The sequence below is a fragment of the Colobus angolensis genome, unplaced genomic scaffold, assembly GCF_000951035.1.
Source record: "Colobus angolensis palliatus isolate OR3802 unplaced genomic scaffold, Cang.pa_1.0 Scaffold211, whole genome shotgun sequence".
NCBI lineage: Eukaryota > Metazoa > Chordata > Mammalia > Primates > Cercopithecidae > Colobus > Colobus angolensis.
Window position 1 is genome coordinate 1,409,707 of NW_012115278.1, and position 16,316 is coordinate 1,426,022.

Below are 16,316 nucleotides of genomic sequence, written 5' to 3' on the forward strand. Positions count from 1 at the left end.
TGGGAATGTATCTAACAAAACATGTATGCGATGTGTATGCTGTAAACTATAAAATGCTGATAAAAGAAATAAAAGAAGACCTAAAAAATGTAGAGATATATCAACTGTACAGAATGGGACATCAACATAATAAAAATATCAATGCTTCCCAAATTGGTTCATAAATTTAACAAAATTCAAATAAAAGTTCCAGCAGGAATTTCTGTATGGGAAAATTAATTTAAAATTCATACATGAAGGCAAACAAATAAGATGACTAGCCAAAACAATTTTGAAATGGAATAAAGTTGGAGGAATAACACTACCAAATTTTAAGACTTATAAAAAACTACAGTAATCAAACTACTACAACGAATCAATACACATGGTATTGGTGAAGGGACAGACAAACAAATCAATGGAACAGAATAGAAAGTCTAGAAACAGACCCACACAAATATAACTAATTGATTTTTGACAAAGACGCTTGCAACCAAAAAAGGACGCTTTCAACAAATGGCACTGGAGGAACTGGGCAGTCACATGTGGAAAGACGAAGTCTAAGCTAACCCTCACACCTTTCATGAAATGTGATCCAAAATGGACTGCATCTATAGATAAGATGTTAACGTGTGATGCTTTTAGAATAAAATGTAGAGAAAATATTCATAATTAGGCACATCTAAGACATGACATCACATGCATGCTCCATAAAATTTAAAAAAAAATGAGGAATCAGACCAGGCACAGTGGCTCAAGCCTGTAATCTCAGCACTTTGAGAGGCCGAGGCAGGATGATCACTTGAGTTCAGGATTTCGACAACAGCCTGGGCAACATGAGGACACCCCCACTTCCCATCTCTTAAAAAAATAAAAAAAGTAGCCAGGTATGCTTGTGCCCGCCTGTGGTCCTAGCTACTCAGGATGCTGAGGCAGGAGGATCCCTTGAGCCCGGGAGATTGAGGCTGTAGTGAGTCATGATGGCGCCACTGCACTCTGGCCTGAGTAACAGAGTGAGACCTCATCTCCAAAAAAATAAAATAATAAAATAAAAATTAAATCTAAAAAGAATAACAATTTATCAAAACTAAAAGCTTTTGTGAAAGACAATATTAAAAAATAAGACAGGGATGAAATATATGCAAATCACATAGCTGACAAAGGACTTGCATACAGAAAACACAAAGAATTCTCAAAACTGAACGTTAAGAAAACTCGGCCGGGCGCGGTGGCTCAAGCCTGTAATCCCAGCACTTTGGGAGGCCGAGACGGGCGGATCACGAGGTCAGGAGATCGAGACCATCCTGGCTAACACGGTGAAACCCCGTCTCTACTAAAAAATACAAAAAACTAGCCGGGCGAGGTGGCAGGCGCCTGTAGTCCCAGCTACTCGGGAGGGTGAGGCAGGAGAATAGCGTGAACCCGGGAGGTGGAGCTTGCAGTGAGCTGAGGTCCGGCCACTGCACTCCAGCCCGGGCGACAGAGCGAGACTCCGTCTCAAAAAAAAAAAAAAAGAAAACTCAATTAGAAAATGGAAAAATACTTGACTAGACAATTCATCCAAAAGGATATATGAATGGAAAATAAGCGCATGAAAAGATGTTCAACTTCATTAGACACTAGTGAAATGCAAATTAAAACCATAACAAGATACCATTACACACTCATTAGAGGGGCTAGCAGAAGAAAAATCAATGTCAATGTGCAGTGCTGGAAAAGATTACTGAGCAAAATAGCACAGCACTTTGAGAAGCAGGCTGGTGTCTGCTGATGGTGCAGGTGTGGACCTAAGAGGGGCTGGGGGGACTCTAAGTGTGAGCCCCAGAGAGGCTGTGGTGGCCTTGGCCACACTGGGGAGGAACAGATCGGCCACAACAAGATGGTTCCCTGCTCCATTCAAGAAGCCTGAAAGCCAGCGCAAGAAGTTTTGAGCGGGAACTCCTGTGAGGACTCAGAGCCCAGACCAGGGCAGTATATGAGGCAGTTATTCCCCACAGCCTTGGGGATTTAAACAGACACATCTGACTGGATAAGGAAGTCCTCGGTGCCTGCGATGGTCCTGAGGTGGTCAGTGCTAAATGGACCACTGTCCTGGCTCCACTGGAGAAGCACATGGGACCTCACGAGAAAGTTCTCTGATGACTTGGACAGTATGTCAGGAGAAAGCAGGCTGAACTTCGTATTAATAAAGTCCACATGTGCATTCCTTTGGCACTAAGGAGTTCCAGCACACTTCACCTCTTCCAAGGCAATAACGTGCACGTCCTAAACCTGAACGCGGAGGGTGAGGTCCTTCTCACAGCAGCTGCCAGGAATGTGAGTCTCTGCCAAGGGGGCCACGATGAACATGGACCACCCCAGGGGAAGGAAGCAGAGCCACTTGAAACCCACCTACCTGGGACGTGGCGTTCAGGGTGATGACCTCCTCGTCGTGGTCCAGCAGTTTGCAGGCATACGCAATGTTGACGGCGGTTTCTTGTTTGTCACCAGTGAGAACCCAAATCTGCAGGCCCGCTTGACGCAATTTAGAAATAGTTTCAGGGACTCCGTCCTGCAGGCGGTCTTCAATCCCAGTGGCACCTGGTCAAATGCACAGCAGTGTGAGCAAATCCGCTTCTCACGTGCGCCCCCAATCCTGCTGGGGTGTAAATGGCATGCACCAGATACACCAAAGGCAGGCACTGGTACAGTCCCTGTTGCCTGGGCCTTGCCTGGGACTGGGCTGCCAGTTGTCTGCCATGCAGTGGAACCATTTCAGGACAGTGGTGGACGCTTTTGACAGCTCTCTCGATGTGACTCAGTCCAGAGTGCATAGGAGTAACTGTGAGTCACTGAGTATAATTATATGTACTTACACCAAAGTACCTCGACTTTTCTGTAACTTGTAACTTTACAGATAACCTGAAAGCAAAGCGTATGGGAAGGTGTTGGGAATGACGATATTTGGAGGGATAAAAATACAGCCTTAAAAATTGCCCATCCCATACAAAGCTTCTGGTGAATGAAATTCAGAATGTCCAGTCTCAACAATGCTTATTACTAGTCACTATAGAAACAGACTTCACAGGCAAGCCCATTATGTCTTGAAACCAAGATTATCCTAAATATGCTTTTTCCACAAACATAAAGAAGTCGAGAGGCGGGTTTTGCCTTTTTGATCTCAGTATGCTGGGAGAAATCTACTATTGACTGCAGAAATGTGCTTAGGCCTGCCTCGGGTTTTGTATTTTTTTTTTTAATCTGTTTACATCTTGGTGAGATGGTTTCTGTCTTCCCCGCTCCGGAAGTGAGCTGCAGGCCCCCGTCCCTGGGTTCGAGCCCTGACTGAGGCTCCTTTACTGCTGGACACCATGCTGTGCCCTGTGCTGGGATGCTGCTACGGACTGAGCGTTTGTGTCCCCCAGATCCATAGGAGGAAGCGCTAACCCCCAATGTGACAGTATTAGGATGTGGGGCCTGCAGGAGGTAATTAAGTTCAGATGAGGTCATGAGGATGGGGCTCCCGTGACGGGATCAATGTCCTTATAAAAAGAGGCACTGGGGCTGGGTGCGGTGGCTCATGCCTGTCATCCCAGCACTTCCAGAGGCCGAGGCGGGTGGGTCACTTGAGGTCAGGAGTTCCAGACCAACTTGGTCAATGTGGTGAAACCCCCTCTCTACTAAAAATACCAAAATTAGCTGGGCGTGGTAGCGGGTGCCTGTAATCCCAGCTGCTTGGGGGCTGAGGCAGAATTGCTTGAACCCAGGAGGTGGAGGTTGCAGTGAGCTGAGATCACGCCACTGCACTCCAACCTGGGACACAGAGCAAGACTCTGTCTCAATCAATCAATCAATAAATAGGCATTGGAGAGGTGATTTCTCAATCTCCCCATCGTGTGAGGGCACCACAAGGAGGCAGCCGCCTGCAAACCAGGAGGAGATCCCTCACCAGACACTGCAAGCTGTCAGGGCCTTGATCTCGGACTTTCGGCCTCCAAAACTGTCAGAAGTAAATGTCTGTGGCTTAAGCCCCCAGTCTGTGGTATTGTGTGACAGCAGCACAAATGAACTAAGCCACCCTTACCTCTTCTTCTAGAATGACGGGATGGCAGGCATGGGGAGGGGAAGGTGGAACTGGCTCATCCTGAGGGTCACTTGCACTGTGACAGGTTCCTTCGTGTCTGGGGAGGGCAGAGGGATGGTCTTGCCTTCCTCTGTGTGTTCACAGTAATTCATTCATACTTAATGATAGTAACAGTGATATAGAGTAAGCCTAATAATGGCTAACCTTGATGGATTACTGACAATTTGCCAGGATAACGCTTCCACTACAGTGCTTGAAACATCACCCAGGCAGTTGCCCACTCTTCTCTAAATGGCAACTTCCGGCCACAAGGATCTTGTACGTCCCACCTTCGTATCCCAGCTGCCCAGCTAGAGTCCCTCAGTTAAATGTCTGCCAAGAAAGAAAGCAGGGAAGGCTTTGCCGGAAACTCCCATACGGAGGGTGTCTGTTGTTTCACAGGGAAAAGCTAACACCTTAAAAACAGAACTTCCTTAGTTCAGGAGCTAATTGGTCAAACTCATGGGCCTCCCACTGGGTCACCCCACAACCCTCACCTTTATAAGGTGTGAGCCTGAGTCAGGTGCAGACTAGCATTGAACTGAAAAACGGAGTTATGGGAGGGACCCCCACCTTGGCATGAAACACGGCAGAGGAAAGAGTGCCTGCAGGGAGCAGTCTTTCAGGACGATTTGGGACACAGTGGCTTTCCCAGCTTTCCAAGGTACTTGTTCGTGATATAATTTATGTGACTCTGAGTAAATGCCACTGTCTTTACGACCTGACCCTCGGGAGGGCCTGGCATTTCTGAGTATCATAACACAGGAGTTGGTAGTGTGCAGAGCCCAGACTCACTGTGCTTGGTGCCACACAGCTCTGAATGGGAGGGGAAAGGATTTCACCAACAAGGAAGTTTTAGACATTTAGAGAAACTAGCAAGGACGCCAGGGAAAATGAGCAAGACAGTGTCCTTTGAATTTAGGTTCCTGCCCAGAGCATTAAGGAAAAGAAAATTGCAAGAGCATGGAGAGCATGGAGATCCTTTCTGCCAAAGATAGTTATGTCTGGTTCTCTGATGCTACTTAAGATAAGCACCTGGGCCTGGTGCAGGGGTGCACACCTGTAATCCCAGCTCTTAGGCAGGCTGAGGCATTGAACCAGGAGTTTGAGACAAGCCTGAGCGAGACCCCATCTCTACCAAAAAAATTAAAAATTCATCTGGGCCTGGTGGCCCACGCCTGTGATCCCAGAGAGTCAGGAGCCCGAGGTGGGAGGATCACTAGAGCCCAGAAATTTGAGCTCACAGTGTGCTGTGATCGCACCACTGCACTCCAGCCCAGGTGGCAGAGCGAGACTCTGTCTCAAAGCAAAAAAAAAAGAAAGCACCTTCATGGAAAGATTTAGAAAGGAGTATTTGGCTTTGGAATAGTAAAGATATGAGTGGCTGGCTTCACTTTTCTCAGTGAAGCCGAGGAGCCGGAACACAGTGCCCGCGTCTGAGCTGTGTGAACACTAAGGTGGTGGGTGGCTCTCGTACTCTCCAGCTCAGGCCTCATCATTTGAAACATAAACATACCAGGTAGCAGGAGATGGTGAGTGGTTGACAACCAGCCTGTGGGAGGGAGGCCCATTGACTGCATTTGCTCATTTCTGTGGTGTAAATACTCCCACCTTGGCTGACTTCAATCTACTAACATAGCATCAAAAGGCAACGTCAGATTCCTGAACACTTATGTGGGCTACTGCAAAATGCTTCAAAATTTATCCACGGGCTCTGCCAGCAGGCGTGAGCAGGCTCCGGTGCACGGCTGGCACCCATGTGGGCAACCCAGGAGTTCCATCACCAACACATCTCAGAGCCATCCTCATGTGCACTTGGAGGGAAGTGTCACCTGAGGATGGCAGCGGGACGTGGTGGAATCAGGGTTTGGAGAAACGCTGATGGCCAGGATCCCTGCTCCAATCAAAGGAAGCAGAACAGGGGATCAGAAAACTCTGATTTTAGATCTTCACACAGTTGCCCAAGTAAAAATTACAGAATCCAAGCAAGAAATCCCTGTGAAGAAGACCTAAGAAGATGACTGGGTCTCAAGTTCACTATGAGCCTCGGTGCAGCAGGGGCTGTTAACAAGTTAGGATATGTTAACAGAGCTACAGCATCCGGGCCAAGAGAGGTGACAGATGCACCGTCACCAGAGAGAGCTGGCAGAGGAGAGGCCAGCTGGGTGCAAACGGTGTGGAAGCACCAACAGGAGACTCATCACCGCACAACCGCTCAGAGCCAGGCCCTGTGCCTGCGCCATGCTCAGTGCCTCCCATCATCCCTTCCTTTCACCCTCACGGGAGCCTGAAACACTGGGATTACCAGCCCCACAGAGCAGAACTCGGATGCAAAAAGGACTGAGCCACAGGCTGCCCAACCAGCCTGCACGACCAGCCTGCCCGACCAACTTGCACGACCAGCTGGCAGGGGCAGAGCAGGGCTGGACAAATGAATCAGGACTCCTGGGCTCTGAGTCAGGACTCCTGGGCTCTGAGAGCAGGGAAGATGGAGAAAGGGCAGGCTGGGACTCACAGCTATGTCCCCAAATAGTCAAGGTTTCATCACGCGGAAAAGGGAGGAGATTCTGTCTGCATGACTCCAGGGGGTGGAACCAGCACACACTGAAAAGGCACGGGAGGGCCAATTTCCCTCCACTGGAGAAGTTAGTGCTGTCCAGGGGAAAAGCTGCTCCCTGGGGAAGGTGCCCCACAGTGAAGGGTTAAAAACCAGGCTGGTCAGTGAGGCTGGGCAGGCGCGTCTGGGAGAACCAGCAGATGGCTCCTACCCCACAGGCCTGCACAATACTGTCTTCCGGGGAAGCCCAGTCAGTCCAGACGATGGCAGCCCTGTTTTAGTAAGCCAAAACTTCGGGGCCTAAAACAGGCACAGCCATTTCTCAGGTGTTCCATTGAATTCACATCCAGGGCTGCCACTCATGGTGCCACTGGGCTCCTGGATCCCAGCGCTTTCCGAGTAATGTGTGGCCTTCTATAAGATACTGTAGGCAAACAACATATGAAATGTGTGCAGATACATGCTATGCCTAGTGGACATTACGCTATTAAATGCAAACCTTAACTATGTATTATGCTAGAAATGTAGATATAAATATATAGCTATCCCAACTCCTCTGCCCAGAAAAAGCGGGCAAGTGAACACCGCCTTTTTGTGTTCAGTGAAGATGAACTCCTCAGGGCTTTGTGTTCGAGAGGTACCACCTGACCCACAGCACCCGGGATGGAGGTGGGGGCGCAGCACCCTCAACACCAGCTCCTCGAGGACACGCACAGCACGTATACAGTGACTCAGCTAGTTTAATGAATGCTTTAATAAATAGGAAAATAAATATTTTAAGTATTAAAGTAAGCAATAACATAAAAAAACTTCATTTATCACTGATACTAGTTAGTATTTACTAAGTACCAAGATGAACACAGTAGGAAATGTGGACATATTTCAGAAAAAAAATGAGCCCATGTTCTTTTCATCCACCTCGAATCTGTGAAACATTCCTAAGATGCAAAATGCAGCACTCTCTGGGTTCCAAAAGTTTCCGTTTCCCGAGGGAAAAATCCTTTCAACCCCCAACTGTCAGGAACCTCACTCCTTGTCTCTATTTTTGGTGGGAAAGCAGGTTAAGGGGAAGCATGGCAGCTGCTGTCTTGGGGTGCCTGGCGGGCAGCAGCTGTGCCTCACAGAAACAACACTGGGAGAAGATTCAGGCGAGCACCCTCCCGCCTCGGCTGCACCAGCGTCCGGCCAGGCAGCTCCCTAACCAAGACCAGCCTGCGGAGCAGCTGCTGACAAGAGCTCTCTCCCCTCCAGGGCTGCCCCTGCAAACTCCACACTGCTCTTAGGCATGCAGCTCGAATTACCTAACAAGTGCAGGTTCGTCTCCAGGCGAACGGCAGACTGGAAGAGGAGCTCCTCGCTCTTTTCCAGGGAGGACTCTGCTTCTAGGTGGCTTTGCAACCAGCAGGCATACTCTTCTTTACTCAGAACCTGTGGGAGATGCATTGCTGAGTGCTGCACCAGGCGTTGCTGACTGCGGGGCGCCCACCGCACAGGCACCCTCGTGGGGCCGCCCCCACTCACCCTCTTGGCGATGCACAAGGTGCGCAGGCCTTCCGCCGCATACAGGTTGAGGTAATTCTGAGTTTTGCTCCGGATCTTTTTTTGATGCCTCCCTCTGGCGTCAACTAGGTTGGAGAATAAGCAGAAACATGGGTAAGACCTGGCACCTGCGGAACGATCTTCAGACACTCTGAGATTTACCCCATGTCTGTTCGTTACTTGCGAATACAGCACAAGTTTTCATATAGAATTCAAAGCAAAAATGAGCTGTTACGTTTAAAAAGAATCTCATCAATATGCAAATGTTTGGCTGTTTATTTTTTCATAGAGACAGGGTTTTGCCATGTTGCCCAGACTGGTCATGAACTCCTGGGCTCAAGCCATCCGCACACTTTGGCCTCCTAAGGTGCTGGGATACAGGTGTGAGCCACTGCGCCTGGCTGATGTTTTGCTGTTTCTAACAACCTTGTTGAAATAAGCTCATGAAAATAAAAACTTCATCAAAAGTAATTTGACATCCTTTTGCCCAGCCTATTAAATGGAGGCTCACGTTCTTCCTGTTAATGAAGTCTTACTTAATGGGAAGTGCACTTTCTATCCTCAGAACAGTAGGATCCTTACAAGTAGCATTGCCAGATAGAACAAATGATGTCTAAATATGACATAAGACATACTTTCACTTAAAAAATGATTTCTTTATCTGAAATTCAAGTTTAACTGGACATTCTATATATATATATATATATAGTTTATAGATATCTATATATATCTATATCTATCTATCTATCTATCTATCTATCTATCTATCTATCTATCTATCTATCTATCTATAGTTTGTTAAATCCGGCAACACTACTGACCAGTTATGAGGCCCCTGGCCCAGGAAGGCGTATCTACTAATCTAAGTCTAACGCCTGACAAAGCAGACCTGGTAAGAGACCCTTTTACATGCCTGGCCATGCTGCATTCTCCATGGGGCTGACAGAGCCTTCAAGGGAGTGATCACTGGTTCTTGGAGGTGGAAGAATCTTATTCCTTTCTATATAAAGTCTAAATACACATACAGAACATAAACAGATACACAGCATATCTATGTTATTAAAAGGCCATGAGGGGACAATTGAAGCCTGAAAAGGCTCTTCATGGAGTTGATAATGGGGAAGAAAAAAAGTTGCCATAGGATCCCTTGCTTTAGGTATTTACATTTCCTGAAAGGATGATGCTCAAACTCATCTTTGTATTCCTGGTATCATGGTAACACTCTTAGAAGATGCAGATAACCTTTTCCCAGAATCAGATTGTTCTTGGAGCAAAGCCATCCTATCTGAGGGGCTTTGGAAATGAAATACTCATGATAAAGCTGTCCCATTGTTCCGGGCAGAGGCGACATGTGGTGTGTACTGGGACATGTGGTGGTACCGGATGTCACACTGAGATTAACCACACTTTCCAAAAACGAAACGAACTGAGCCCACAGAGGGAGGACGGGCCACTCGGGACCCGGGGTGCCCCAGACGAGGAGATGGCCCCACAGGCGTCTGCTTCTCAGGCAGACACTGGGGTGTCTCTGTGCAGGGCCATCTGCACAGGGCCTAGTGACAGGGAGCACCTGGCTGTGCCAGGCAGAAGCGGCTGAGCCTGTCGTCCCCTCCTGCAGACATGGACACACACCTGTGCCCCTTCTGGCAAGATCTGCCCCTCGTTCTCGGGTGACTTTTCCCTTACACGTCTTGCCGCACCTACCACTGGGCAGTCACTGCAGAAAACCGAGGCTGGACTTTGGAGGGTGGGGCCCTTGTGGAGGCTGGGATCTGTCTGCACTCTGATGGAGGGTAGGAGAGGATGGGAAGAACTCCAGCTCCAAGGAGACCATCACTGAGGAGCTGGGGGAACCTCCGAAGGAGAATGTACTGGGGAACGCGAGTGTGCATCCCCAGAGGCATTCGGTCAGACCCGCTCTTCTCCACTTGCTGGAGTGACGCTGGGGGTGGCTGATTTCAAGCTGGAGGCATGGCAATGTTCACACTGCATTTTTGGCGACGGTCATGCAATATTAGCCCCTTCTTTCTGATGTTGCACAGCCACCCAGGTCCTGTGTGTCTTGTCTCCCTAGGGGGACAGGAGGAAGTCTGTGCCTGGAACTCCGCTCCTTGGGTAAGGAGTGACCTGCAGGAGTGGGACCAGTGCTGCCTGGCGCCCCCTGCTGGGTGGGGACAGCCGACAGCTCTGTGCCGCAGCCCCCTGAGGCCGCATCTGGGTGGGGGTGGAAGGACCGGGCTAAGCACACAGCTCCAGGCACAGTCTGCAAAGATGACTCCAGTGCCCACCGGCCTCAGACACAGCAGGGCCGAGGCAGCTGCGCCTGGCAGTGGGCTGCACCTGATATGCCCACCAGGAGAGAGCTGGTGAGCAGTGCTTGCAGCCCTGCAGAGGCCCTCAGAGGGATGAGGGTAGCCTCTCTTCATGATTTTACCATGTGTTTGAACGTTGCTCCAAGTGATATTTCCATTTCTTCTAAGCTTGACAAGCGATAGTTCCCCAACAAGGAGTTATCTGATTAAAATGGTAAACTAAGGTGCAGTCCCTGCTTGTACACGCATGTACTCATCATAAAAAAATACATGCTGATTACTGCATGGCAGCAATGTGTGAGGCCCACACTAGGCCGTGGGCTAAGGCCAACCCTCTGTCCTCGCTCCGGGAGAAGGCAGAGTGGCTTGAGGTTTACGCCTTAAAGACCACACGAAGTAGCAATGCCACCAAACCACAAGCAAGTGAATCTTAACGGGAAGGAGCCAGAGACTTGGGAAGGTACCGAGTGGATGCTGGACATCTGTGTGACAGAGGGCACTCAGCTAGGTGCTCGTGTGGGGACCTCCCGTGAGAGGTAGGCACTGGGATTTCCTTTGTAGATGGGAAACGGAGGCACAGGAAGAGTGAGTGACTCGTCCAGGGTATCCCAGCCAGTAAGTGTAGACCTGGGATTTGAACAGAGATCTGTGAGACTGGGTTGCGGTGGAGTCTCTGCTTGTTGCCTGACACCACACCTGTCAGGGCAGGTAAGCCATGGCCCCGTCCTCCTGATACAATACAGTCACGCCCACTACCTGCTCAGCCAGCTCGGGCTGCTTCTGGTGAAAATGTCTTGAGCCCTCTAAAGAGGGCATCGGAGTAGGTCCGGAGCGGGACAGTTCTGTGCCCTCCTCAGTTTGTCACCCACACACAGGTGATAAATTGACCTACATAGGTGGTAAGTTGGTCTGCACAGGCAGAACGATTGCCAGGCACAGTGACCCCTCTGTAATGAGTCTGCACCTGTCCACATCCCTCCACCACTCCCCAAGTAAAAGGCAAACGATCTGTGCATAAGGTGGGCGGTCACAGGTGGGTAACTTCGAGGGGACTCCAGGGCCATCCTGTAGTCATTCTCTTGGGAAACCGCTGGGGTCTCTGAACTTCCTGAACCTTCACCTGCCCAGTGTTGACACGCAGATCTTCCCTATCCGAACCTGAGTTCGTGCACTGCTTGAAAATTCCCAGAGGAAGGCAGAGATCAACGCAAGCCCTTGATTCATTTTCCCCATCAATGTCATGGTTTTGATAAGGAGAGAGCTGTGACAATGTCATCACCTGGCCCTTCCATGATACCATGGATTTCAGGTTCTTTTTCTTATCTGCGGTTACCTGGTTATGGGAAGCTCCCTTCCTGAGAGCCACAGCAAAGCCACACTGACGATGCAGGTCCTGAGAGGCTCCCCGGCCTGGGTAGGGGCTTCCCCACCCCGACGGTGAGGTCGATTCTGAGTCAGAGGAGAGCAACATGGATGGTCTTGTCACCGGCATCAAGGGCCTTCCCAACTTGCAGACGAACAAGGAAATCCCTAGCTCACTCAGGGCCCGCGGAGGCCAGGCCGCCACTGCTCCTTCTGCCATGGCCTCGGTGCCTGCCAGTGAACAGGGAGGGGAGCCCTGCCTCCTGGTAAGCTCTATCCACCCTGGTAAGGTACCAAAAAGCAGGGGTGGAAGAGTGAGCAGGTCATGATGCTAAATTTATTCAATTGAAAGGCATCCAGTTTTCTGGGATATCCTTGGTGATTTTTTGGGGGGGACAGGGTGGAGTGTGAAATATCGTCCTTCTTGTATGAAATGATGGCTGATGGTATTAGTGAGACGTAATGACAGCAGTTCTTTTTGTCTGTGTTCTGCTTTTGAGGTTTTCTACTCATGTAAAAAAACATGTTGCCAGCAAAGTACAAGCCTGGCAACTGCTGTGGCTTCCTCGCACAGCTTACAGGACTCCCTGCTCCACAGGATGGGACAGGCCTCACCTGCCAGCGCCAGGCGGCCCCCACATGCCAGGGCCACTCCATGCCTTCCCCTTAGACATCACCCGCCATGCTGTGAAGTCTGAAGCCCAGGACCCCTTAAGTTGTCTTGAACCCAAAGTTGTGGAATAAGACAGAGATTTTTTTGCTGTAGAATGAAATCACTCAGATAACTGCCCTATTTATGTTTTTCTCTTGTGTGGATGTAAACAAGAATCGATTTTCAGAAGAAGCAGCTTCCTAGAACTCAAAATCTGTCCATGAACTGAATTCTTTGCCGACTCCAGGGCAGAGGCCCTACAGCAGAAGAAAGGCGAAATCTCGCCCCGCAATGGCCGCCATCGTGGAAGGTCATCTAAACTCCTCTCACAGACACATCTGCAGATTCAGCTCAGCTGCCTTTTGGAGGTCACAGCTCTGTGAGGGGGACATGGATTTCCTGTATGAAGCTCTTCCTCCCATCCAATTCTCCATCATGAATGGTCCTGGGCTTCGGTGCCAGGGGTCCTGTCCTGGGGCACTGAGATGCTGGCAAGAAAGGCCAGTGGGAGGTGAAGTACTCCCTAGCTCCAACTCGGAGCTCCAGAAGGGAGCATCTGGCTTATAGCGTTTCCCAGCAGCTGCTGCCCAGAGCTGCTTCCCGGGTGCGGAAAACAGGAAGCCTGTGGCAGGCAGTACAGCCTCAGTGGGGCCCCTAGGCTGCGGCAGCATCCTCACCTCCACCCAGTTCAGTTCCCCGGAGGTGAGGCTGCACGTCTCCATCCTCTGAGCACAGAGGGAGAAGTGGGTGGCCAGGTTCGCTTTATGAGAGGGGCTTGACCCTTCCCAAGTGCCAGAACAGAGGGCAGTGGGTGAGGCCGGCATCCCTCACTTCCTGGGCCCTCACTGTGGCTCAAGGCAGCCCCACAAACCGTGGCCTGGATCTATGAGCTGCACCAGGTCCACAGGGCAGGAAGAACTTTCCAGAGCTACTATCTAGATTCTCACCCTTCATTGTTCAAATTTAAAACCTGACACTCTCCAAGTATCCTCTGTCCCCCCAGTTCTTGGAGGTGGGGGTGTCCAGGCACGGAAGCCCCCTGAATATTTTCTAGTCCAAACCCTTCAAACAGGCAAACAGTGATCTGAAGAAACCATGCAATTCTCTGATGGGCACTGCTTTTGGAAAAGGATGAATGAAAATCACTTTACTCAAGAGAAGGAATTGGGTGGGGATATTTATCAGGACTTCCTCCCCGAGCCGGGGTGCGGCTGGGCAGGGGTGGGGGTACCTGAAGAGCAGGGCTGCAGGAGATCCATGACCACTGAGTCGGCCCCCTTGGTGTAGACGTTGATCTCGTCGGTAAGCGGGTGCCGGATCACCACTGACATCCTCTTGCGGATGGAGTCGAAACCCAGTGTGTGCAGGAGCTCGAAGGTGAGCCTGCCCAGGTGGGGCAGCTCCACGGACACTTGGTCGTGCAGCCGCTCCACCAGCACGCAGTTGTAGGCTCTGGCCGCATACACCAGCGCCGCCTCATCCGGGCTCTCGGCCTCGTACCGCAGCTCACGCCCTGGCTCCTGCTCCCGGGCAAGCTCCGAGGCCCAGTCATCCGCCTGGCTGCTGTAGCCGTTGCTGGTGATGGCCGAAGTGGGCTGGCCCAGCCTCTCCAGCCTGAGAAGCATGCCGTCGCTGGACGGGGCGGACAGGAAGCCGCAGCCCGACTTGTGGCTGGACTTGTTGGCGGCCAGGCTCCCGATGCTGCTGCAGCCTGAGGTCAGGCAGCTGGGTGTGAACCTCCGCAGGAAGTCTTCTATCGTCTTCACGGGGGACTTCAGCTCAAACCTCACCCTCACCTGCAAGAGAAATGGTGAGAAGGCAGGTGAGGGAACTGCTATGTCCCCCAGAGGCCCCACCCTGATTCCCACAGGATGCTCCAGGCACTTGGAGGAATGATGACGTTGACTTCCCCACGGCGTCTCAGAACACACATTTCCCATTTTCCGGATCTCAGGCATGCATTGAGATTGCAGGCAGAGGCAGTGTTCCTGCCTTGAGACCCTCCGTTGGCCTCTTCCACTTCTCTTAAGCAAAGGTTATGCAACATTCTTTCAGAACGTGATTGCTGAGGGCCCATCAGTGAGGCCTTGATGTATGCAGGGGAGTTGCAGCTGGTGGCATCTGCTGGCTTCCTTTGGGGCTGTCCCTGTACTACAGTGTCCCCTTGCTTTGCAAAAAACAGCTCAGAGGAGCAGGCTCACCATTGCCTGGCACAAAACTGGGCATTTTTTTCCAATTAAAAAGCCACTTAACAAACCATCAGCTTATACTTCCTTTGAATTATGTCTATAAAAATTTAATATACAAATCACATTTCCAGTCCCCAAATAATCTTTCTAAGCACATTAAATACACTGACAAATTGAGGATCCCAAACATTGAAACAATATTTTAACCACCACAGTAAGAAACAAAATGAGTTACACACACACACACATACACACACACACAAACTGTTAGTTTCAAAAAGCTCAGTGATAGAGCAACAGAGCCATGTTTTTTTTCTTGCTCTTTATTGAAAGAGCAAATGTCAAAACAACCAAAATACTGAATTAGCAATTCTTAAAACCGCAATTTTACCATTGCATCCTAGGTTCTGAATTACAGTAACAGCCTCCAGAAAGTCAAGTGTTTGGTAACGCGAGGCGCATAGAGCCAGATTTTGATACAGGTGCTTTTCCTCTGGTCTTGCCACGACTGTAAATATGCTACATAGCCAACTGGGAGACACAGGCACCCACACGGCAATCCCTGCTAGCTCCAAATGTCCTCGAAGGTGGTGCTCACCAACCAGTATGTGGGAACAGAAACGCCCCCAGAGACATGATCACCTGCAGCCTGAGTGTGGGTGATTGATAGGCTGTTCCCCAGGTGGAACTCAAGTCGTGTAACCTTCAGCATAAGCCTCAATGACGCTGTGGTCTCTCACCCTTCATTTAACATCTGTCAGGCAGGGTCTAACCCGAGAAGGGGCACTTCTGCAGGGTACACACCAGAAGGGTTTTTAACTGAGGGCAGAGCTCAGGGGCCAGACGGGAGATGCTGAGGCAGCCAGGAGATGAACTGCGGCTTCGGGAAGTAGCTCCAGCCCAGGGCTGCCGGCATAAGCCTCAAGCCTGCTGGTCTCTGAGTGGCAGGCCTGTCCATTGGAGTCACTGGGTCCAGGTACTGCCAGGCACGCTGCCACAGCAGAGAGAATACAGGCCACCTTGTTCACCCCCCATCACCTGCTGAGGAACCTGCTGGAAGGACTGACCCAGGAGGCTGGGAAGGGATCCTGGGAGAGTCGGGAGCTGGGAGGTCTAGGACACACACCCACCCCATTCAAACATTCAAAGCTGCCTGGTTCCATATGCATATCGCTTCCGTGCCCCCAACACTGAGCCCACTGCAACGCTTTCTGGGGTGCACTGGGTGATAGAGGAGCCTTCACACATACAACCTTTCTTCTCTCGGGAGAAAACCTTAATGTCAGACTGAACCAAAGCCAATTTGAGCATTGCTATATTTCTAGTATCCTAAGTAGCCTCTCATCGATTCTCGACTGCTTCTCATTGAAGAACAATCTTCAATGCCCCCATAAATCCTCCCCATGGCCCCACGGCCCAGGCAGGCACCCCAGGCACAGGGAAGAGGCTGACGCGCCTCTACCTGCATGGCTGGTAGAGTCAGGGTCCATGTGCAAGCTCCTTATCCCTGAAGCTGGGCCCCCGGCCTGTCTTGTCCTCTCTCCTGTGTGGATCTGGGACCCTGAGGCTCAGGGAGGTTGTCCTGGGCAGCCTCCCTCCGGCCCTGCCCCAGGCCAGGCAGCAA

General features: G+C 50.5%; 1 protein-coding gene across 1 annotated transcript in view; it reads right to left on the minus strand.

Annotated features, from left to right (window-relative positions):
- Window positions 1-16,316, minus strand: part of ATP10A (ATPase, class V, type 10A) — a gene marked incomplete at its 5' end in the record, with an annotated part of 182,273 nt that overhangs the window by 19,656 nt on the left and 146,301 nt on the right. Inside the window, 4 exons of the mRNA XM_011942871.1 lie at window positions 2,375-2,559; window positions 7,940-8,066; window positions 8,160-8,263; window positions 13,735-14,299. Of these exons, the coding sequence (XP_011798261.1) occupies window positions 2,375-2,559; window positions 7,940-8,066; window positions 8,160-8,263; window positions 13,735-14,299 (981 nt within the window). The remainder of the gene's footprint in view (window positions 1-2,374; window positions 2,560-7,939; window positions 8,067-8,159; window positions 8,264-13,734; window positions 14,300-16,316) is intronic.